Source organism: Chelonia mydas, chromosome 1 (assembly GCF_015237465.2).
Source record: "Chelonia mydas isolate rCheMyd1 chromosome 1, rCheMyd1.pri.v2, whole genome shotgun sequence".
NCBI classification, from domain to species: domain Eukaryota; kingdom Metazoa; phylum Chordata; order Testudines; family Cheloniidae; genus Chelonia; species Chelonia mydas.
The window spans coordinates 133,758,282-133,781,229 of NC_057849.1; the positions used below are offsets into that span (position 1 = coordinate 133,758,282).

At 40.1% G+C, this 22,948-nt stretch overlaps 1 protein-coding gene across 4 annotated transcripts in view; it reads left to right on the forward strand.

Moving 5' to 3' along the window:
* Window positions 1–22,948, forward strand: part of GLRA2 (glycine receptor alpha 2) — a 162,573-nt gene that overhangs the window by 61,255 nt on the left and 78,370 nt on the right. For all 4 annotated transcript variants that reach the window (XM_007070507.4, XM_007070506.4, XM_037900672.2 and 1 more), the window contains one exon: window positions 4,591–4,805. In XM_007070507.4, coding sequence (XP_007070569.2) covers window positions 4,591–4,805 — 215 coding nt within the window. The remainder of the gene's footprint in view (window positions 1–4,590; window positions 4,806–22,948) is intronic.

The window sequence follows — 22,948 nt, forward strand, 5'->3', positions numbered from 1 at the left end:
TCTTTTGATCCACTCAGAATATCACATTGTCCATTCCAGATAATGTTTTTCTTCTTCATGTTCTCCTGCCATTAACTTTCAATTCCAGTGCCTATAAATATGCGTCACCCTCTGAACCTCTTAAAAAGTGCCCTGAAAATCAGTTTTTTCCCATAAAATCACTGACTAGTGTTTGCTAAATTCTGATAATCTCCAATACTTTTTCCTTGGTTATGTGGTCTTGCCATGATATTTTCATAATTCTTCTATAATACCATAATTTGAAGGATTGCAGTTTCTTCATTATCAATTGTTTGAATGTCCATGTTTCACAGCCATAATTTAACACAGACCAAATATAAGTTTTTAAGAGTCAGAATTAATCTTCAGATTTATGTCCCTTCTCTTCAGATGTTTGTTCTTCCATAATGTCCCCTTTGCTCTTGCTGTTCTGGTGCTGACTTCAGTATCTTATCTTCCAACTTCTGTAATGATGTTTCTGATGTACCAATCATTTTTTACTATCTGTATGGCTGTGTTGTTCACTGGTATCTTGTGTGTTTTCCCAGGATCCTTGCATCCCACCACAGATTTTGTCTTGTCTACATTCAACTCTAGCCCATATTCTTTGACATATTTATAAATAATCTCCACTAACTTCATTGGACCTTCTGAATCAGCCAGCAACACTGTGTCATCTTCACAGTGAATGTTATTCACCCATTTTCATTCATCTTAATACCTTCTTCTGTTTCTTCAATTAATTTAATCAAACACTCACTATAAATGTTGAATGAAGTCAGTAACATTATATAACCTTGCCGCACTCCTCTCTGAATCTCCATTAGATTTTCGTTTTCATCTCCCATTATAACCGCCTTCTGATTCCAGTAAAATTGTTTTATTATTTGGAGTCCATATCAATCAATCCCAACAGATCTTAATATGTTGATAAATTTATAGTAGTAGATTTTGTCAAATGCTGTTTGGAAATCAATAAAACGCAAGTGTATTTTTTTCCCTGTTTCACTTGATATTTCTAATATGAGCTTTAAGTCGACATTTATCACGCCCTTTCAAGTTTGAAACTATATTGTTGTTCACTTATTTCCTTATCTATCTCTCCTTGTATTTGGTCTTGAACAACTCGCAAAAGAATCTTAGAGGCATGCACTATTAGGCTGGTTGTTCTGTAGTCTTTACAATCCATAGTGTTTTTCTTTTGGGGGATTTGGGTACACAGTGAAATTGTAAAATCTTCTGACAAATCTCTTCTCTCAAATATATTCTTTATTACCTCTGACAGGGCTTTCAAGCCTCCATCTTCTGTGCTTTTTAACAATTCAGCCAGAATTCTATCATAATCTAGTACTTTTCCATTCTGAAGTTGTCACATTGTCTGGAATGGCTCAGAAAAGTGAGTGCAGACTGTCAGAAAACAGGGCAGACACCCCACACTGGTGGTGTATTCTGTAATTAGATTTCATCAAGCCAGTAGCAAATTTGAACTTCTGGATCACTATTCCAGTCTTACCATGGAGTCACAGACAGTCCCCGCAGACTCTCCAGTCTATCTTGCCATCCAGACAAACTGGACTTTGTGATAATGGTCACTTAAACCAAGAATCACACCACATCAGGTTGCTCCCAGTCCCAAGGTACCAGTCACATACCCCAGATCCATTGGTACTCTGGATCTTACACCAAAGATAACGCTGCCAGCCAATTCTATAGTAAACTAACTAAAGGTTTATTAGCTGAGGAAAAAATGAGTTATTGAGAGGTTAAAGCAGGTAAAATATATATATCTAGGTGAATCACAGTTTGTAATTCCAAATGTTGGCAATGATGTAAAAAACTGCCAGTTTCCCACAAATCTTTTCAGGGTACCTAGATTGTTTCTGGGGATCTCCACTTTGCATCTGGTACGCTTCCCTGTAGGAGTCCAAACAGTCCAGAGGTGAAGAATCTTTCTTTGAATCACTTCCTATAGCTTCTTCTCACAGAAAACAAGCTGACACTCTCTCTACCCATGTGGGCTTTTCTTTTGATGAGTGAATGAGGAATGCACTTTGAGTCTCTGACCTCCAGGCATCACACACAATGGCCATTTGATTTGGAATTAACACTTTTTTCTGATAAAGTCCTTCATTAGCATTCTACAAGGCTTCTTTGATGTATGATGAGTTATTTAGTTACAAGGGTATTTACAATGTAAATGCTTGCTATTACCTTATGACCGGACACAGATAAGTAAAAACAATACATTTAACATCCTATTCATTTTAGGAAGTTTTAACACCTAAAACACTTATACATTTAACAAAAAGAAAAGGAGTACTTGTGGACCTTAGAGACTAATAAATTTGTTTGAGCATTAGTCTCTAAGGTGCCACAAGTTCTCCTTTTCTTTTTGCAAATACAGACTAACACGGCTGCTACTCTGAAACCTGTCATTATACATTTAACAATCGCTTTCACCTCTGCTCATACACAAGTGAATTGGCCTGAATACACCCTAACGTGACTTGGTCTGCCAGCGTCACAGAAGTCTTTTTGTTGCTGCCATGAATTTTTCATCTATTCTTTGTGGGCATACTTGATTAAGCTCACCATGTCACAGCACCGTCTTTGGACTTTTGTGGCATTTTGTAGGGGCAGCAGTGTCATCCACCACGCGCTGTTAGTACTGGCATCAAATTGTCAATGTCTGCTTATTTAACAGTTTTCCCTACTTATATGTCCATATCTAAAAACCGTTCCACTATCCACCACCTCTGGACACACTTGGTGGCAGAATCGCTGCCCCTGGGAAGTTTACCCAAAGACAAGTTTGGGTATTTGGAGTCTATGATATGCAGATAGTGTTCAGAGATTTTTATGAATGGTTTTCTTGGTAGCTGCTGGATTGAAATATAAATCCTTCCCATCTAAAAGAGGTATTTCTTTGTGTCAGCAGGAGAGCCAGTCTGGTTGCATCCATTATATTTTTTCATTCAGTGAAATGACAGGACGTGAGCAGTTCAGCCCCAATCCGTCAGTTAATGTTACATTGTTTTTTATTAAACGAAACTACTGTTTAATTTTTTTAGTTGTTTGGTTTTAAAAAAAAACCCCAATGCAGCTTAAAAATTGCTTCTAATTTCTATGGCTCAGAATGTCAGGGGATGAAAACCCAGTGGTTCACTGTCCCCAAGAGCTGTGGAAAGGGTTGAAATTCTGCTCTGTGGAATATGGGAGAAGACAGGCTGGAGTGGGGAGGGATGAGTAATCTCTGATCAGCAGCTTCCTAGCAAGCCCATGGGGATTCCCTGCATAGGATAATACCTTGTATCCATGGTGTGGCAGTTCCAGCCCAGGGGAAAGATTTGGGGGCAGTGGTCAGCAAAGAAAGCCTTGACAGCATGGCAGAGCATGCTGAGAAGCAGTGTGCATTCTGAAAGGCCCCTTACATATGAATGGCTTTTGTCTCCAGAAAATACCCTCAGAACTGCAAGTTTGGAGAGTTGAAAAGTGTGGTTGCTCTGAAGGGGACAAATACTGCCTTCCCTCTGAGAAACATTCCATAGAGAACTCTGTAAAAGGAGGCACATGGAGTTTCCTTATTTTGGGGTTTCCAGCACTGGGGAGAACTGGACACACATGTTGTTCTTATAATTATTGATAATACTGAGAAACGGTTGCTGTTCACATGCATGAAAAGTAAGCAGAATTACCTGTGGATGTCAGGTGATTCCTGTTACCAGTTGATTGAAGTGGCTGAAGTTTGAAGTTATCAACCTATTCAAATTATTTAGTTGGGACCTAGCACAGAAAACTATACAATTTTTCTCTGCTAAATGTTCACATAATATTATAGTTTTAATTTTAATTTGTGAAAGAACAGCAATATTATTCAGCTGCAATCTTCCCCTGCCATTTTCCTGCCCTCCATCTCATTGCCTGGCATTCAGCCCTTTTAGATCCATAGGACTTCGGGAAACAGAATTCTTGAGTAACTAGGGTACACTAATGCCCTCTGTATTGTATTTGACCATTCAACCAGTTCCTGGTGAGATAATGCTCTCCAGCACCATCTGTTCAGCCAAAAAACCAGTCCCCTACCCACATCTGAGTGTCTACTTTTAACAGCTTCTTCTTCAGCCCCAATAAGTGTACCAATAACATTTTGTTTATTAAGGATGAAGCAAGTCCAACATACTTAGATGCAGGCAAATGACTGGTCTACTGGTTAGATGGAGAGAGAGAACCTCTGGATGAGGTGAGGCCCACCCAACCAAAGGAGAATGGGACTCATTTGTTTAAAAAGTTTTTTTTTTTAGGGGACTAGACCTCTTGTAAAGTGATTACGCAAAGTAATAAGATTCAGTCACAAAAATAAATGGCCTCTGTTTCAAGTGAACATTATAATGTCAAATCTACCAAACTACAATGTTACCAAAAAGTTAAACCAGAACAATGTTTGTATATTGGGGCCTCTGCTTTTAGAGCTAAGACTTTATGATAGCATGCTGTGAAATCTATATATGCCTGAGGTCAGGAAGCTAATTTATGCTCATAAAATAAGACAAAATGTGCAAAAACATTTATAAAAGCAATTTCATGTTCTAGGAAAGTTTACATGCATTGAAGTCAAGTTTCATTTGGAACGTCAGATGGGATACTATTTAATCCAGATGTACATTCCTAGCCTGCTGATCGTCATTTTGTCCTGGGTTTCTTTCTGGATCAACATGGATGCTGCTCCAGCCAGAGTCGCTCTGGGCATCACTACTGTCTTGACAATGACTACTCAGAGTTCAGGATCCAGAGCTTCTCTTCCAAAAGTAAGGAGTCTCTGCTTAGTATGCATTCCTTATTGATTGGTATTTTGCCAAGAAGTGTGTGTACATTTTTTTAGAGATTCTGTAAACCCAGTTTAATATGCTTACGGCATGAGAAAATTGCACTAGTTTAACTAAAGGTGTGATGATGTAGTTAAACTAGTGCAAAAGTCTGTGTAAACACTTTTCATTTGGTTTGAACAGGTTTTTATTGGTTTAAGTTTAAATCAGTTAGGAATCTGTTTAAGCTAAACCGAAATAAGCCACTCTTAAACCAAAATGAATGTCCGTATAGGGGTTCGCACCATTTAACTAAAGCAGTTTAAAACCTAATTTACATTAGACTGGTGCAATTTTGTTGCGTAGACAAGGCCTAAGTCTTGTGTTGAAATTGAAAAGATTTGCATATCAGTGGACATTAATGGTGCAATATAGTGGTGTGATGTCCACTACATACATATCCTTGCACTTTTACTAAAAAAAGCAGAGTTCTACAAATCTGAGGAACTGTAATGATCAGTGTAGACAGCACCTCCACCAATAGATGGTGCTGTATCTTAATGTTAAGTTGTTGTTGTTGTTGTTGTTAGTAGGAAGTTTTAGTCCTGCCTGTTTGTGGTAGAGTTGTATGCAGTGTAGTAGCTGTGTTGGTCCCAGGATATTAGAAAGACAACGTGGATGAGGTAATATCTTTTATCGGACCACTTCTGCTGATGACAGGTTTCAGAGTAGCAGCCGTGTTAGTCTGTATTCGCAAAAAGAAAAGGAATATTTGTGGCACCTTAAATTTGTTAGTCTCTAAGGTGCCACAAGTACTCCTTTTCTTTCTGCTGATGAGAGAGACGAGCTTTTTTTTTTTTTCTTACACAAAGCTCTTCTTCGGGTCTGGTAAAGGTACTCAGAGTGTCACAGCTAAATACAAGTTGGAACAGACTGTTTAGCATAAGTAATTAACACATATTTCAATGGACCATTCTAGGTGATGTGGCCAGTTAACACCTCTGCAGTCATAGGGAAGAAGAAGGGGAGAAAAAAGGAGGGGGAGTTAGTGGTTCTAGATCAGTGGTGGGCAAACTGCAGCCCGGGGGCCACATGTGGCCCATCAAGGTAATCTGATCCATAGATATTTAGGTCAGAAGGGACCATTATGATCATCTAGTCTGACCTCCTGCACAACGCAGGCCACAGAATTTGGGCCCGCGAGACATTTTGCTAATTGTTGATGATCCGCAGGCACGGCCCCCTGCAGCTCCCAGTGGCCGTGGTTCCCAGTCTTCCCTTTTGAAAGTGTTGTGCAAGATGAATATTGAGAAGTCAGATGTGGAGTGGCTGCTGTATGAAAAGTGTTCACCCACAGGTAATATGGCATTTTTGTCTTTTATCATTTCTCTGCATCAGTTCATTGGAGAGCATAGTGATTTTCTGGTTTCATCCACATAGTTGTAATTGGGGCATTTAGTGCACTGGATGCATGTCATGATAGGCAAGTGTAGGACCCATGGATCTTGAATGTGGGGGTATTGATCGTCATAGCAGTGGAGATATTTCTACAGATTTTTCATCTGTTGCTATGGCAGTGTCTGGTGCCATTTTGAGTTTGTGTGTTCTAGTCTATGGAGAGCTTGGTTCTGATAAGTGATCTTGGAGAGTTTGGGGGGTTGTCTGAAGGCCAGAAGAGGGGGTTCAGAAAAGATTTTTTTCAGGATGTGGTCCCAATCAAGTATGGGTTGTAATTGTTTATGGAACTCATATGAGGTATCATATGTGGGGTGGTAGGTGACAGCTAGGAGAGTGCAGTTGGAGTGGGTTTTACTTCTGAATTGAAGCAGGTTCTCTTGGGGTATTTGGGGTGGCTGCTCCATGATGTGATCCACTCCTCTGGTGGAGTGTCCTTGTTTGGTGAAGGTGGTTTTAAGTATGTTAAGGTGTGTAGCCTGGGCTTTCTCCTGCGGGCATATTCTGAGGTATCTGAGTGCCTGGCTGTAGATAACAGATGTCTTGGTGTGTTTGGGGTGGTTACTGGAACTATGATGGTAGGTGTGGTGATCCCTGATTTCTTGTATATAGTTGCCTGTAGGGTTCCATTATTGAAGCTGATTGTGGTGTCTAGGAAGGTGTTGCTACTGTGGGAGTGTTCTAGAGAGAGTTTGATGGATGGACAGTGGTTATTGAATTTGTGTTGGAAATCTGTGAAGGAGTTCAAGTCGTCTGTCCAGATGAAAATATCATATATGTAACTCAGGTATCTCATTGGTTTTGTGGTGCATTTGTCCAGAAATTCTCCCTTGAGGTGGCCCATGAAGAGGTTGGCATACTGGGGAGCCATCTTAGTACTCCTGGCTGTTCCCATAGTTTGGACAACGTGTTTTTTGTTGAATATAAAGTTGTTATGGATGAGGATGAGTTTGGCAATGTGTTTGGATGGATATCTGAGTGTTGTCCCTTGTCTTATAGATATTTTAGGCTGGCAGCAATGCCATCCTTGTTGGTGTATAGGGAAGTTACATCCCTGGTGACAAGGATAGTGTTCTGAGGGAGTTTGATAATGTTACAGAGTTTCTGGAGGAAGTCGGTTGTGTCTGGAGGAAGCTGGTCCTTTATGCGGTGAGTGATTTGAGGACGGTTTCTATGAGTCCTGATAGTCTTTCAGTAAAAGTGTTGTGGCTACATATGATGGGTCTGCCTGTGTTCCCTTGTTTCCTTGTTTGTGCGTCTTGGGAAGAAAGTAAAAGGTTCCTATGACTGCGAGGATGTTAACTGGCCACTTCTTCTTGAATGGTCCCTTGAAATATATGCTAACTACTTATGCTAAAGAAACTGTTCTGCCTTGTATTTAGCTGTGACACTCTGAGCATATTTTCCGGACCTGAAGAACTGTATAAGCTCAAAAGTGTGTATCTCTCACCAACAGAAGTTGGTCCAATAAAAATTATTACCTCACCCATCTTGTGCTATAGTTATTTGCAATGTTCCAGTAAATCCTTTGATTCAGTGAGCATGTGTTACAACTGGAGGCAGCTGCTTAAAGATGGAAAAGCATTTTTGCTTGAGGGAGAAAAAATGTATTGTCATGCAAGTGAGACTGGAATGACTTTAAACAACTCAAGATCTGATGGTCCTCCAAAGTCTTCACAAGTCCTCCACAATTACTCCCATGTGCGCAGAGGTACAGACAAGGCTTATCACAATTCCCTGGGAAAGAATCACAGAATGAGCCAGCTTACTGAAGCACAAATAATCATGGGAAATGCCCCCAGAAGTCCTAGTACCATACACTGGGGAGAATGAGACAGGTGAGAATACAGTAATTTGGGTAGGTTTTTGCACTGTGTCTGCTCACTCCTGGTGTAAGCTTACCCAAGTGCCAATCATCTGGGCTAACTCAGGAATGAAGACATACTCATTGTGTGTTTGCATAGAATAAGATCCATTCCTGAAAGTATGTTGTATTCTGCTCTACTGTACCCTCAGTATCATATCATGTCTTATTTAAAAACACTGTATTCTGCTTAAGTGGAGCATATGTGGGGAAACTTTGAAAATTGCACAGATTTTGTTGCTGTTGCTGTTCAGTTGGTAATGTAAAGAGGCACTTAAAAATCTGGTGACTACAACAGTTGGTTCAACTTCACTTGTTCCCTTAAAATATGTATAATTTTTCAAGAATACTGTGAAGAAGAAAATCTTTCATGTATGAATTTAGACTTCCAAGTGGTTGATTTCCAAACATATGCACAGTTTATTTTATTTGCAGTACCAAGTAAAGAGTTTGAAAGAATGTTACCAAAGAACTAACTTGATTCTGAATCAGTGTGTGCCGGTGGGCTTCTGGATATCGAGTTAGGGACAGGATTAGACAAAATGTTTCCTGAGAATGAGATCTCATCAAGCAACCCCGGTTCTTGTTGGAATATTTCCTCTTTTGTTTGTATCCTCCTTTGTGGGGATGGAGAAATACTGGACTTGATTCTGTGCTCTTGCTGGTTTTACACATTTGCTGGATAGGGGAGAAAAGGAGACACAAAAGAGCTGGTTGTGGCTCCTTGATTCTGCGGGTAGTTCTAGTAGAGTCTCAGCATAGATTAGACTGCAAGTGGTCCCAAAGGGGCAACTGCCAGCCAAGGATTGTCAAAAGGTAGCAATGCTCTGGCTATGTTCCATCCTACCCCAACATTTTCCCAATATCCTTACACCGGAGGATTGGTCAAAGGGAGATGGATCTTGCTAGAGAATCTGGCCCATGTATTTCATTGGAGTTACTCTTGATTGATACCAATGTACGTGATATCAGAATCAGGCCCACTGTTTGCAGTTAAGCAGAGCTATCCCTTATAGCTATGATTGGCCCATGTGAGGAATTTGAAAAGTATGTAACGCAGTTCACCTATGTGAGGAGTTTGAAGTTGCCATTGGAAGAGTGCTCTTACATGAACTGAGAGAAAGCCAGCATGTCTGTCTGCTGGTCTTGAATTTGTTAAGTTGATGAGCAATCAACCATTCAGTATCCTGTATCTTGAAGTTCTTGAGGTTCGTCCAGAAGTAGTTTGCCTTTGACTTCGAAATGTCACCTTCGGGATCTAATCCTGCATTCCCAAATTCACGAGTAATCCTAACTCATGTTAGTACTCCTGATAATGTCAGTGGCGTACTATGTTGAAGGCAATGGGACTATTTTTGTGAATAAGAATTATTCACATGCGGTGAAATTCTGCACTCAGTTACTCTGGTGTTATACTAGAACAAAAGTAAAGTCAATTTAGTGACCCTGGATTTACATGCCTGTAAATGAGAATAGTATTTGGCCAGTGAGTAGAAGTCTACAGGACTAGGCACCTAAATGAGCATAAATTGTGATACTTTACTAGCTGGAGTTGTGCTAATATTTTGACTTGTCTTTGGTTACATGTACTAGTAACATTTGAGCATGTTTAAAACAAGGCATGCACATTAATTGAAATGAGTTAACATAGTACATGAAGCGGACAAATCAGGATTAATAGATTATAAAGACAGAAGATGTCGCAGATTAATGTGGATATAAACAGTTTGAAATATCTTTTTGTTTCTGGAGTTTGAACATATTGAGATGTTGTGTCTCGTTTCCTTGGGGATCTTGACATTAATCCCAACAGGTGTGCCACTCTCCGATGTGTAATTAAAGGGATTGCTTTCTACCTAAGAAATACAAATTCTAAAAAGTGCCACAAAGCTGATAGTATAGTACATATATAGCTGGGTACGTATCTCCATCTCTGTAGCACCTGACTGCTTACAAACCATTCAACGTTAGTAAAAAAATCAGCCAATTTTTGATGTTTGTTTGTTAAAGGGAGACAATTATTTTAAAGGTTCTTGTATAATTAAGATAATAAATTATGTTTCATAATAAAAATTAGGCATCAGTCTACCAATGATGACCTAGGTGCCTTTAGAGAAAATAAAAATATGAATCAAATTAGTATCAAATCTGAAATCCCAAATGACTCTTTAAAAATTATTTTCCAAATCCTGTCTTCATATCTGCCAAGATATAAAAAGCTAATCTGCCAACATTATATCATTTTAAAAATTGCTTCAAGCATGAATATCTAGCCGAATAATAGAAGCCAGGAGAATTATTATTGGGAAAAAATAGACACCACTTTGCATGAAAGCTAGCCCAGCTTTGAATACATCTTGCTGGTCAATAATTGTTTCCTTCATTGTTTCCCCCACATCCTTTTTATTAATGTGTACTTATCTTATTTACATCTTACTTTTATTTACGTGCATTTAAAGAGCTTAACTTTGCTTTTAATTTACGGACTGCATCATACGGAATATTTCTTCCTCTTCTTTATTTTATGAGAACATTACCAAAGATGCACACAAAAAACCAAACAAAACTCCCCAAACTTTTGAGGCAATAATTCCTTTCCTGAATGAAGTCCAAGAGAGAATAGACTGAGGAGGTTCAGAGCTAGCTTGCTTTTATATCAGTCTCCGAACAGGTATGCTAAATAATGAGAAAGTGCCATTTAGAAGCAATCACCCATCATAAACTGCACATTTTATTGCACCAGTATATGAGATTATGTAACAGAGCTGCTTGAATCACTCTTCCCTACATTAATAACAAACACGCATTTTGCCCCACAGTGCTGCATAATGGTAGATCACCGACAAGCCAGGCATTATGCATTCAAGCTACAGAAAAATAAAACATGAACTTCTAACTATAAAAAGAAAACAGAGAATACTGTAATCTGAAGCGAATGAAATGGATGTAATTCCCAGTCTGGGATTGTGGATGCTGTGCAATAGGTAAAGATTGCCAAAAAACTTTTTTCAAATAATAGTTCGTATTACCTCTGTGGTAAACTATCATGTTAATTCTGTGGATGCTCTGATCTGTACAGTATATTGAAGTAGTTATATATACATGGCCATGTCAGTTACACTGATCAGAACTTGGCCCAAAATAATATACAAAACGTTGAACATTTTTGAATACTTCTACTTGCTATACACAAAATAGCAGACAAATTGGACACATTTTTACAGAAGCAGCACCAAATCACAAGTTATTACAGCTCCTAATTTGGCTACTCTTCTGGGGAGTGAAAGCTGCAGACTCTGCTTCTGAATGCATGAGCTTTCTTCTTCCTTGCAGTTCCAGCATGAAGTGTATCTTGGCGGTAAGTAGCCACTTCGACCTGCTCCCTTCCCAGAGGTGGACTAATAGACTCTGCTGCACCTAATTTCGATATAGGAAATGGTTTGGGGGAAGCCCTGATCATGCTCACAGCATGCCCTGATATTTTAAAGGAGTACTTGTGGCACCTTAGAGACTAACAAATTTATTTGAGCATAAGCTTTCGTGAGGTACAGCCCACTTCATCGGATGCATGCAGTGGAAAATACAGTGGGGAGATTTATATTCACAGAGAACATAAACAATGGTTGTTACCATACACACTGTAATGAGAGTGATCAGGTAAGGTGAGCTATTACCAGCAGGAGAGAGAAAAAAACCTTTTGTAGTGATAATCAAGGTGGGCCATTTCCAGCAGTTGACAAGAACATGTGAGGAACAGTAGGGGAAAATACGAAAGCTTATGCTCAAATAAATTTGTTAGTCTCTAAGGTGCCACAAGTCCTCCTTTTCTTTTTGCAGATACAGACTAACACGGCTGCTACTCTGAAACCTGATATTTTAGTTAGGATTGGGTCCTTGTGATGGGATGTATAACCTTCATACTGAGCAACAAGGGGTTTAGGAACTACTCTGAGCTCAGCCAGCCCACCCTGCCACACCTGTAGCAAATGCACCAAATGGAAGAGGAGTTAAAAGCCAGGAGAGCAGCTCATTTGGGGGCAGACCAGGGAGGAGAGCAGACTTGCTACCAGCAGCTCCGGGGGAGACGAACTGAGGGAAGGTAGAATCTCTCCCAAAACAACTGCCCAAAGACCCCTCCCTGAGGGAAGGGAGGGCCTGCTGCAGAGACAGCCAGAAAGGGAAACATTCCCTTCTGCTATGAACTCTGGACTAGATAGATCCCCTTTATTTTTGTCCCCAGCAGGGGAAAACCTTGGACTGGGCTGCCCATGAGGCTGGGCCATACCACAGGAGGAGGCAGTTGTCATGCTGCTGCCAGGAGGTGCCTTGTGGTGAGCAAACAACCTTCATGCTGCCTTACCTGAGAGAGCAACCTTGGGACAATTGCACGGAGGTGGTAGGAAGTGGCCCAGGGAGGGCAGCCTTGTCTCCCCGGCTGTCAGAGCACTGATAGCCTTCAAAGCATAGGTGCTGAGTCTGTGGGTGGTCTGTGGTTGGACTACCCATGGGGGGAAAATAATGGGTGCTCAACTCCCACCAGCCACAGCTGTTTGGCAGCTGGGGGAGGTGCTTAGGGGAGGGTGGAAAGCAGGGAGTCATGCGCAGCTGGGGCCTCAGGGAAGGGGTTGGAGCAGGGTGGGAAGAGGCAGAGCAAGGGTGGAACCTCAGAGGAGGGGGTGGACTGGAGGTGGAGCGTTGGGGTGGTGCACCCCTGGGAAAAAAGAAAACTCAGCATCTATGCCTCAAAGGGCCCTGGGTTGGAGCCTGGTGTAGTGAGAGGGCCCAGGTTCCTGTACTCCCCCATCCGCACATGACTGGCCCTAACCACTGTGCGGAACTCCCCTACCAGCCAGCGCTGAGCAGAGAAGAATCCTAAGGGGTCATGTGACAAGAAGCACAACTCCCCATCAACAGCTCGGATGGGGAGTGAAGACATTCCCCAGTGATTTGAAGAGTTCTCTCCCCATCAATAGATATTGGAACAGGGGAGAAGATGAGTGAGTTTCTGAGCAAACAAGGAACCCAGAAAAATCCTGATTGGGCAACACCCCCTATCCTCAATTACCACAGGGAGGAGGCCCATTCCTACCCTTGACCACACACCAGTCAGGGGCTGACAAAGTCTCTGCTAATTTATCAAGCCCCTTCCAGGGGATTAAGGCAGTGCACCACCAGCAGAGGCCTTCCCAGATGTTCACTTCACCAATCAGAGTCGATGGGTCCTCTGCCCATCACCAGGGATATGAACACACAAGGGGGAAAGACTGTCCCTCCCTCCTCATCCAGAGCCATAGCAACGTGTACACCCTGCATGGCCCCAGCAGGGTTTATGTGTTGGGAGAAAACTGTCTGAGTGTAGAACGGTGTCGGACTCCTGAGGAGATGTCAGAGCTGAATCGTAAGAGCATAGGTCTCTACCCCAAAGAGCATTGTATGGACTAAGGGCCTGATTCAAAGCTCACTGAAGTAAGGATAATCTTTCTATTCACTTCAGTGCTCTTTGGGTCACTAATTGGGGCACTTTGGAGCACTAAATTCTGAGAGCTGCAGAGACATGAAAAACTTAAGTCAGTTCTGAGCATCTGTAAAACTGAAGTCAGTGAAGTTATAGGTGTCCAGTACTTCTGTGGATGTGGCCCTATGTGAGAGCGATGCCAACATGAAAAATAAAACATGGATGAGGAAGAGGTGAGGAAAGAGAACAGCAAACAAAGTGGAGGGACACTACTCTTGGGGAATATTCTTCAGTGCCCAACTGTTTTCTGTGGGGATAGCTTACTTTTTTGTGTAACTAATTTCTGTTGTTTAAAATCTCTTTAGTAAACAGAAGAAGTTTTTCCTTGATGTAGTTATATCATAAAAACATTAATAAAAATAATTGAGAATCAAAGTTATTTTTGAGGTCATAGTACTTTTAATTTAACCTCAGTATTTTTGTTATATGAAGATAAAAACTAATAAATAATAAGATTGTGCAACTATCATCAGATTTGTTAACTGGGCACTTGGCTTATCCAGATTTTTTAATATTTGAACCGCTCTTTAAATGGTTAGGTCAACCTTATATTTATTGGTGAGCTATAAACTCCTGAAGGGGACAACATGTAATGGACAGCCTGAGGAGCCTTAAAGCCTACAGTTGCCACCTGGCTTTCTTATTCTAAAATGATGCTGATTTTGATGAAACAACCCCACAGCAGACTAGCTTACCAGACTTTAAAAAGTCTAGAAGTAATTTGGGGGTCACAAAACATCAGCAAATTGTACTGGGGCATCCATTGTATCCTGATATTGACACACTTTCTTGGCTTTAATAAATAAGTAAATAAAAATGATCGGGGTGCTGGAACAATTTGTTTAGTGGGGTGCTTAGAGCCTATGAACCAAACTGTAAACGCAGTATATAACGGAAATCAGTTCAAGCCAGGGGTTGCAACAGCACCCCCAGCACCCCTCGTTCCAGCACCTATGCAAATGATCCAGCAGGACAAAACCCACCTAAAATCATAGCCCATGGCCAGATAACCACCAGCTTCTGCTTTTTTGTGTGCACATACACATGAATAGGTTTTAGTTCTTATTTTATTTTGTTCTTTTGTAGTGCTGTTGTGCCTTTTTCCCTTGCTCTCTCTATTATGATTTTTATGAGTCAAATCATGTATTCCCTCCTTTATTCATATCAGTAGTCTTGTTCCTTCTGTGGGACATGTGCCCTAGCAGGGATCTCTCTTTGTATCTTGCTCTGCGAAGCATAAAACAAAATCTTACTGCATTTGTATTTAAACAATGTTCTACAATGTCCATTGTTATACCCCATGTTCGTATTTGATTTTGGTTATGGAGATTTGTTCAGTAAAAATCTACAGAACCGTGAAGTCACCTTGTTCACTGAAGAGCTTCAAAATAAAAAGGGGCTCAAAACAACTGGATAGACATTTTGCACAATGCAATAAATTGAAACAACTACTTCACTATAAATAGATTGTCACTGAATCCAAGGCTCTGTGCACAACAAATGCAGTCATGCAAATGGCCATGCAATTCACCTTTGTAAGCTTGCTCGTAAATCCCTACTTGTGACTCATATCTACAAGAATATTGCCTTCTTCCGCCCTTCAGGTTTTCCACCTGCCATCTCACCTTTCTGACTTCTTGCTCCTTTTGTGGGTGTGTTATTTTTGTTCTGTGGTTTCCCAGTGAAGGAGGAGTTCAATGGATTTCATGTTCTCCTGAGCTGCTGCCCTTAAAAGAACAAATTGGGAAGCAGTGTGAAAGAGAGCCTTCCAAAATGAGGAGAGCAGCAAGTCTGAGTAATTTCCAGCCTGCTCAGACTTTCTTGCAGAGGCCTGGGTCTATGTGAGTGTAAAGCATAAATGTCTGGCTCAGATTAAAGGAGATATGCCCCACCTTCTAAGTTTCTCCCCTCCCATAGGCTTTAATAGCTCTGCAATTACTTGGGGGTTACTGGAGGAGTGAGCAGAAGTGGCCAACAGAAGAAGCCACGATACTTGTGGGGACAGTAAAAGCAAGATAGAGGATTTGGGTGTCACATAGTGCTCCTCAACTCAGTTGGAGCAAAGTCTCATTCCCACAAATTGCATTTCAGTTCTGATACAGTACTGACACTTCTGCCCTGCCTTCAGAGCTGGGCCCTTGGCCAGCAGCCACCACTCTCCAGCCACCCAGCTCTGAAGGCAGTGCAGAAGTCAGGGTGGCAAACCCGCGACCCCCTATAATAATCTTGCAACACCCCCCCTTACAGCCCCTTTTTAGGTTGGGACCCCCAGTTTGAGAAACGCTGGTCTCCCCCATGAAATCTGTATAGTATAGGGTAAAAGTACACAAAAGACCAGATTTCATGGTCCATGATGCGTTTTTCACTGCTGTAAATTTGGTAGGGCCCTAGTTATATCCATGTTCCAGATGTGGCTGATCCTTCAGTCCTTGCCCATGTGAAATTTTCATTTGAAGACAGATTACTGCATTGGACCCCTATAAATGGGTTCCACTGCATGGAGAAAAAAATCCAAGTGCTCAATGAGTACGTCGGCCAAAGTTTTAATTGTTAATGTATTACATTTACACTGTACTGTAAAACTGACTCAGCTTTATAGTAAATATTCTGGTATTTACTGTACTATGAAAACAATAGTCGCTGTAGTGCATGACTGCTAAAAATACACAGAAAGATGTGTCTGAATACCTCTGGGGTGGAGGCTGAGTACTTCTGGTACATTTTCTGAAGGTTTGATAGTGCTGACATTTAGCAAGGCCCATTTCAAGCCTCAGACAAGACACAAGTTGTTGTGTTTCATAACACTGGTGGGATACTAGTGTTCTTTGCTTTATTCTGCACACCCTCCAGTACCTTACAGCTTTTAGCAACTCTCAGAGGGGTGTGCAGTACCACTATTGCACACACACCAGTGCCATGAACCTTCTTTGAGATCAGCAGTGTACAATACTGCAGCTCACTCATTTACATTAATTACCAGTCCTTCTGGAACATTACTTATGAAAATTTTTCTGTTAATATTTTATTTGAAATAATGCTACTAGAAACCCTCCTGGGTTCTGTGCAAAGCATTTCCCTTTGCAGACCCGAAGGTAACAAGCTACTGCATTCCAATCAGCGCATTACTGTAAAACAAAGTGTATTGGGCAGTTGGCCCATCTAAGTTTTATTCATCAAATATTTCTTGGGACATGTGACAGGATGCTGACCTCTGTCATTCCAGCTCCAATTAAGGGAGGTGAATTGGAGCTGACACAAGGAACCTGATCCTGATTGGCAGAGGTGGAACAGCTGCCAGCCTGATTAGCCTGAGGCTATATACAGGCTCAGAGTGAGGAAACAAAAGGGAGGAGAAGAAGCCAGGGAGTGGAAGGAGAGGGATAGCTCTCCCCTCCTGGCTGCAAGAAAGAGACACCCCTAGGGCTGGAACCCCCAGAGATATGTGGTGAGAGTGATGGGTTTGCACTGTGTAAATAAAATGCACAGGTGACTGCTGAGCCAGAAGGTCTCTGAGTGATTTTTGGAGCAGAGCAGATGCAGGACCAAGGGGGGCCCTGTTATGCCTTGTTACAGGTCACAATTAAGTTGTCTGAAATAACTGATCTGAGCAACAGCATTTTCATTTGGAATTACTATTTTGAAACTCAAGCATTAAGCTCAACAACAGATGCTCAAGAGAGCCAAACAAACGTAAAAAGCATAGAAAACATTATTTCCTCTTTGGGTGTTTCACCCTAGGGACTGTTCTGTTGTCAATCCTGCAGAAATCCATAGAAGAACTTCCAATGGCTTAGGGTTGCCAACCCTCCAGGATTGGCCGGGACTCTCCAGGAATTAAAGCTTTATCTTTAATTAAAGATTATGTCATGTGATTAAATCTCCAGGAATATGAGTTACCAAAATTGGCAACCTTACGAGTGGCTTCATCTGCAACATTATTGGTCCCCAGTTTATCTAGTGATGCTATTAGTTATTTCAAACTGGACTGAACAAAGCATTAGAAAATACAGTGTATAGGACAATCCTGCACTGGCAGGAGGATGAACTAGATGACCTAATATCCTTTTCTTCTATAATTTCTGGGATATGACCTCACTAACACTTCGTTGCTGGTAGTGCCGAAAAATGCTTTCCTTTTCAGTGTTAGGGATGTCAGCTGTTGCAGCAGCAGAGTATTCTAAACATGGTCTTGGTACGAAAACAATTTAGTTTGCCTGTTAAGGCATGAAAATATGGTATGTGTTTCAGTCATGACTGCAGTTTATGAATCATTGTCAAGATGCCTAGATAGTAAAGCTAAAACCACAACAAAGTTCTTTCTTTTCCTCCTTAGTTATTCTTTCTAGAAGTTGGGAGTTTGCTATTGATTCCACTTATGGTATTTTGTTGAAGGGAGAGGGAAGACTAGGCAAAATGAGCCTTGTTCTTCACTGCTTGACCCCTTGTGCAGTCCTTTACATCTGTTGACAGTGGGCATAAAACATTGTCATTCTGATTTGCTCTACACAAGAAGCAAGGCAGTAGCGAATCAGGCCCCAGGGTTGTACAAATTATATTATAGGAAAAGTTTTAAGATAATTATGTTCTGAAAATATTAAATTTGAACTGAATGAAGGAGTTGGTTTGCATGATCACAAAACAAAAAGTAAACAAATAAATTTTTTTTTTAAAGTGGGAAAAGTTTTTTAAAAAATCCCTTCTCAGTACATGTATATGTATAAATTAGTGGCGCATGCATATATACTTATTGTAATGGGGAGGACAAATCAACATATGGAATACATGCATGAGAGAACTTTTTGTCAAACAAGTCTCTAGTTTTCATTTGCCTGAGACTGAAAAGAATGGGGGGGGGGGAGAAAGAGGGGGAAGGGTGTGGGTGTGCGTGCATGTGTGAAGATGCCCATACTCTTAGAGCCAGGCAATGTGGTCAGTTGCTGTTTGTTATTCAAATAATCAAATCACTTTCTTTTGTTTAATGGAGCTGTGATTGTCTGAAAAGTCCTGTTTTATGAGATTTTTTTGTTGCATTGTTCTAAATTTGCTCAAAATGAAAATAAAATCCTGCCATTGGGAGAGACGCAAGTTCAAGAGAAAATTCGGGCAGTACTGTCATTGTTACTCCTTGCCATTTTGTCCCTAAGGTTAGGCTGACATTTAGTGGTTATGCCATTAAGAAATCAATGACCAATAGCTTGTTTATGCACACATCTAGTAGGATCCCTGGGTGTGCAGATAAGAAATAGCATTGCCTGTCCACATCCAGAAATGGCTGAAATAGTGATCCAGGCAGCAGTCTTAGCTTCTTTTTGTGTCTTGCTTTCTCTTTGTCCTTTCTAATGAGTGGCAAGGGTAATGCATTAGTGTTGTTTCTTAGTCATTTGTGGTGTATTTGCCATTTTTCAGGTGGGGTTTGTAGGAAGATAAGAATTCTTATGTTTTCTAGGTTTGCAGCTGCAAGAGACAGATGTTTTGTAACCTTGGCCAAACTGTGTGTCCTGTACCTGTTAAAAGCCTTGACAAGACAGTAACAGCAAGTGCTTTTTATTGGTAAATTGGTTAATGTAAAACTCTCTTAGTGAGTGTGGCTATGAGAGTTGATTAGCTGCACATCTTCCATATATTAAGTTGCAGTAAAAGCTTTTCACGGTTTACAAGATAGGCTCAGTCCATTTATCTAATTTAAAGACTTTGGGCTTCTTGGATATGTGTAATGCACTGTACAGCGAGTTCATTTGGTCAGGTCCATTCATGATTTGCATGGTCATTTGCATACTTCCTCCAGATGTACTTGCCTTTTATTTAAAGAATGACAGCCTTAATAGCAGCTGTTGAACCCAACAGAGTTCAAAAATGTCTTCACTGATTTCTTCTCCTGCCAGCTGTTAAGCAGTATTTTTAAACAAATGCCTGCCGCTGCTAACCATCATCATCATGATGTGCTTGTAATTCATACTCTTTTCAAAGATGAAAGCACTGTAGTAATAGCAAATCATCTTGAATAAAGAATGAACGTGAACTCTGAGCCATAGTATTAGAATTTGCTCTGAACTCCTCTTTGCATACAATACACATTCTACCAGATTTGTGTTTCTGTTGCAACAGAGGTGGGTATTAGAGCTGGTTGGGAATTTTTTGATGGAATGTTTTTTCATCATAAAATGCTGATTTGTCAGAACCAAAGGAAAAGTTCTGTTTTGATTAATTTTCAGTTTTGAACTAGAAGAGCTCTCCCATTTTGACATTTTCAAAATGGAAATGTTTCATTCTTCGGTTTGAAACAACTTTTTCTTTATAATGTTAAAGTAAAAAAAGTAAACAAAATTTAAAAAGTTGAAATTGAAATGAAATGTTTCGAAATGATTGAAATGAAACATTGATTGACCAGATCTGAACACTTTTTTGGATATTAGATTTGTGAAAAATTTTGAGATTTTGGTTTTCTTGTCATGATTCAGTACAGGAAATATTTTTGAAATCTTAAATTCTCAAGGGATGGGAAAACCATATTCTCTCCCTCTCTGAGTATTGAAATGCTCGTGGGTCATTTTTGTGCTTGGAATGATATTAGGAGTCTAGAGGCACACCTTAATAACAAATCTTAATTCAACCATACGAGCAAGCTAGAAAGCTGGAATGTTCTGAGTTTAAGAGAACGAGTTCGAACTGGTTTAAGGAAACCAGTTCAAAGCACTCCATCCACACAAACTCTAGCAAGGATATTAATGTACAGAATTACATCATCAGAAGAAAATATCATTGGCTGTTTCTATCTTCTGGGCAGAACAGTATTGCTTAGCAACTTCTGAGATTCATAGAATTTAAGTCCAGAAGGGGCTATTAGACACTCTAGTCTGGTCTCCTGTGTAACACAAGCCACTGAATTTCATCCAGTTGTTGTTTTAACCTGGCTCTTATATAGTGTTTTTCATCTTTAAATCTCTCAGTGATTCTTGTAATGAGCCCTATAATCCATGTCTGATTAAAGCATATCTTCCAGAAAGGCATCCAGTCTTGATCTGAAGACCTCAAGAGATGGAGAAACCACTGCTTTGCAATGATTACTCATCCTCTCCTCATTGTTAAAAGAAATTGTACCTAATTTGAATTTGTCTGGCTTTAACTTTCAGCCCATGGTTCTTGTTATGCCTTTCTCCACTAACTTAAATAGCACTTTAGTACCCAGTATTTTCTCCTCATGAGGGTGCTTATTATCCATAATCAAGTCACCTCTTAGTCTTCTTTTTGATAAGCTTCATTCTTCAGTCTCTTACTGCAAAGCATTTTCCCCAGTCCCTGAATCATATTGTGGCTCTTCTCTGCACCCTTTCCAATTTTTCCATCATCCTTTAAAAGAGGTAGCTACCAGAATTGGATGCAGTATTTCAGTATCCGTCTTACCAGTGCTGTACACCGAGATAAAACCACCTCCCTACGCATACTTACTACTCCCCTGTTTATACACCCAAGGGCTGCAATTAGCCCTTTTTGCCACAGCATTTCACTGGGAACTCATGCTCGGTTTTGTGCACTATGACTCCTAAATCCTTTACAGAGTCCCTCCTTTGCAGGATACAACCCACCCATTCTATAGATACGGCCTGCACTATTTGTTCCTAGATGTATGACCTTGTATTTAGCTGTATGAAAAGGCATTTTGTTTGAATGGGCCCAGTTTACCAAGCAATCCATATTGCTCTGTATGACTCTCCCATCCTCATCATTCTTTATTTTTGCCATCCACACGTTTTATCAGCAGTGATTTTATATTTACTTCCCAATCATTGATCTAAATATCGAACAGTGTTGGGCCTAAAACTGATCCGAGTGGAGCCCCACTAGATGATTCCCCATTAATCAGAATGTCAGGCAGGACTGAGTCAAATGCCGAAGAAAAGTCTAAGTATGTTGCATCTACACAGTTACCTTTATCAACCAAATCTATTTAATCAAAACCTTAAATCAGATTTGTTTGGCAAGGCCTATTTTCCAGAAAACCATGTTGATGAGCATTAATGACATTCCCATCCTTACTTTTTTATTGATTGAATCCCAGATCATTTATTCCCCTTGGACTAATGTCAGGCTAACTGGCCAATAGTTACTGGGTCATCCCCCTTCCCCGTTTGAATATTGACACACCGTTAGCATTCTTCCAATCTTCTCAACTCTCCCCAATATTTCAAAATTAAATAAAAATTAATATCAGTGGGCCAGAGATGTCCTCAGCAATCTTTTAAGAATTTTAGGACTTTTGGATGCAAGTTATCTGGGCTTGCTCACTTTAAAATGTTTCTCCCTAGGCCTGAAGAGCTCTGTGTAAGCTCAAAAGCTTGTGTTTGTCACAAACAAAAGTTGGTCCAATAAAAGATATTACCGCACCCATCTTGTCTCTCTCTAGAAGATGCTGTTTAACATCCTACTTAATTACTAATAGGCTGGAAAGTAGTTCATTATACTCTGATATATTCATATTGCATTTCTGCTTCCTTCCAAATACAGAACAGAAATATTTATTGAACACTTTTGCCGTTTCTGCATCCACATAAACAATTTTACTATCTCCATCTAGTAATGGATATACAATTATGTTTTCTTTTGTTTTTGATATACTTAAAAATGTTTATTGTTCTTAGCCTTCCAATTATGGATTTTTCCCTGATCTCTTTAGCTTTCCTTATCAATTTCCTACAGCTCATAATTTCTAATTTATATTTATTGCTGTCTACTCCCCTTTTTCCCATTTGTTAGATGTTGTGATTTTTTAAAATTTCTAATTGTTGCATTTATTTTCCCTCTTAGCCAGGATGGGCTTTTAACCAATGTTGTTGTCTTTTGCTCTTGTAGAATTGTGACTTCCACAATCTTTTATATCTTTTGTAGTTAAAACATTCCTAACATCACTAAAAAATTCAACAAATTCAAGCCAAGGTCTGTTTGCTATATAGCCAATTTTGCTTAAATGGCTAACTTTAGCATTCTGAATGGGAGGAAACTAATAAAGCTCAATATCTTCTGCATTTTTATTAGGAACAGGGTGTTTTATTTTGTTTTAATTGTAGTGTTCTGTGTATTTGTATCACAGTACAGCAATGGTTGCTGGTATGTATTTGCTGCTGCAATGGGCTCTAACAGTTTACTTTCTTTCAGGCTAAGCTTGTCCATGGCACTGTATTGACTCATAATGAAACACAAACTATTTCATTAACTTATTGTATAACTTCCACACAGGCATCAAATAGTTAAATATCAAAATCCTGATGATAAAGACAGATGTACTAGAACACTAATAGGAACAAAAAACTGGACTTT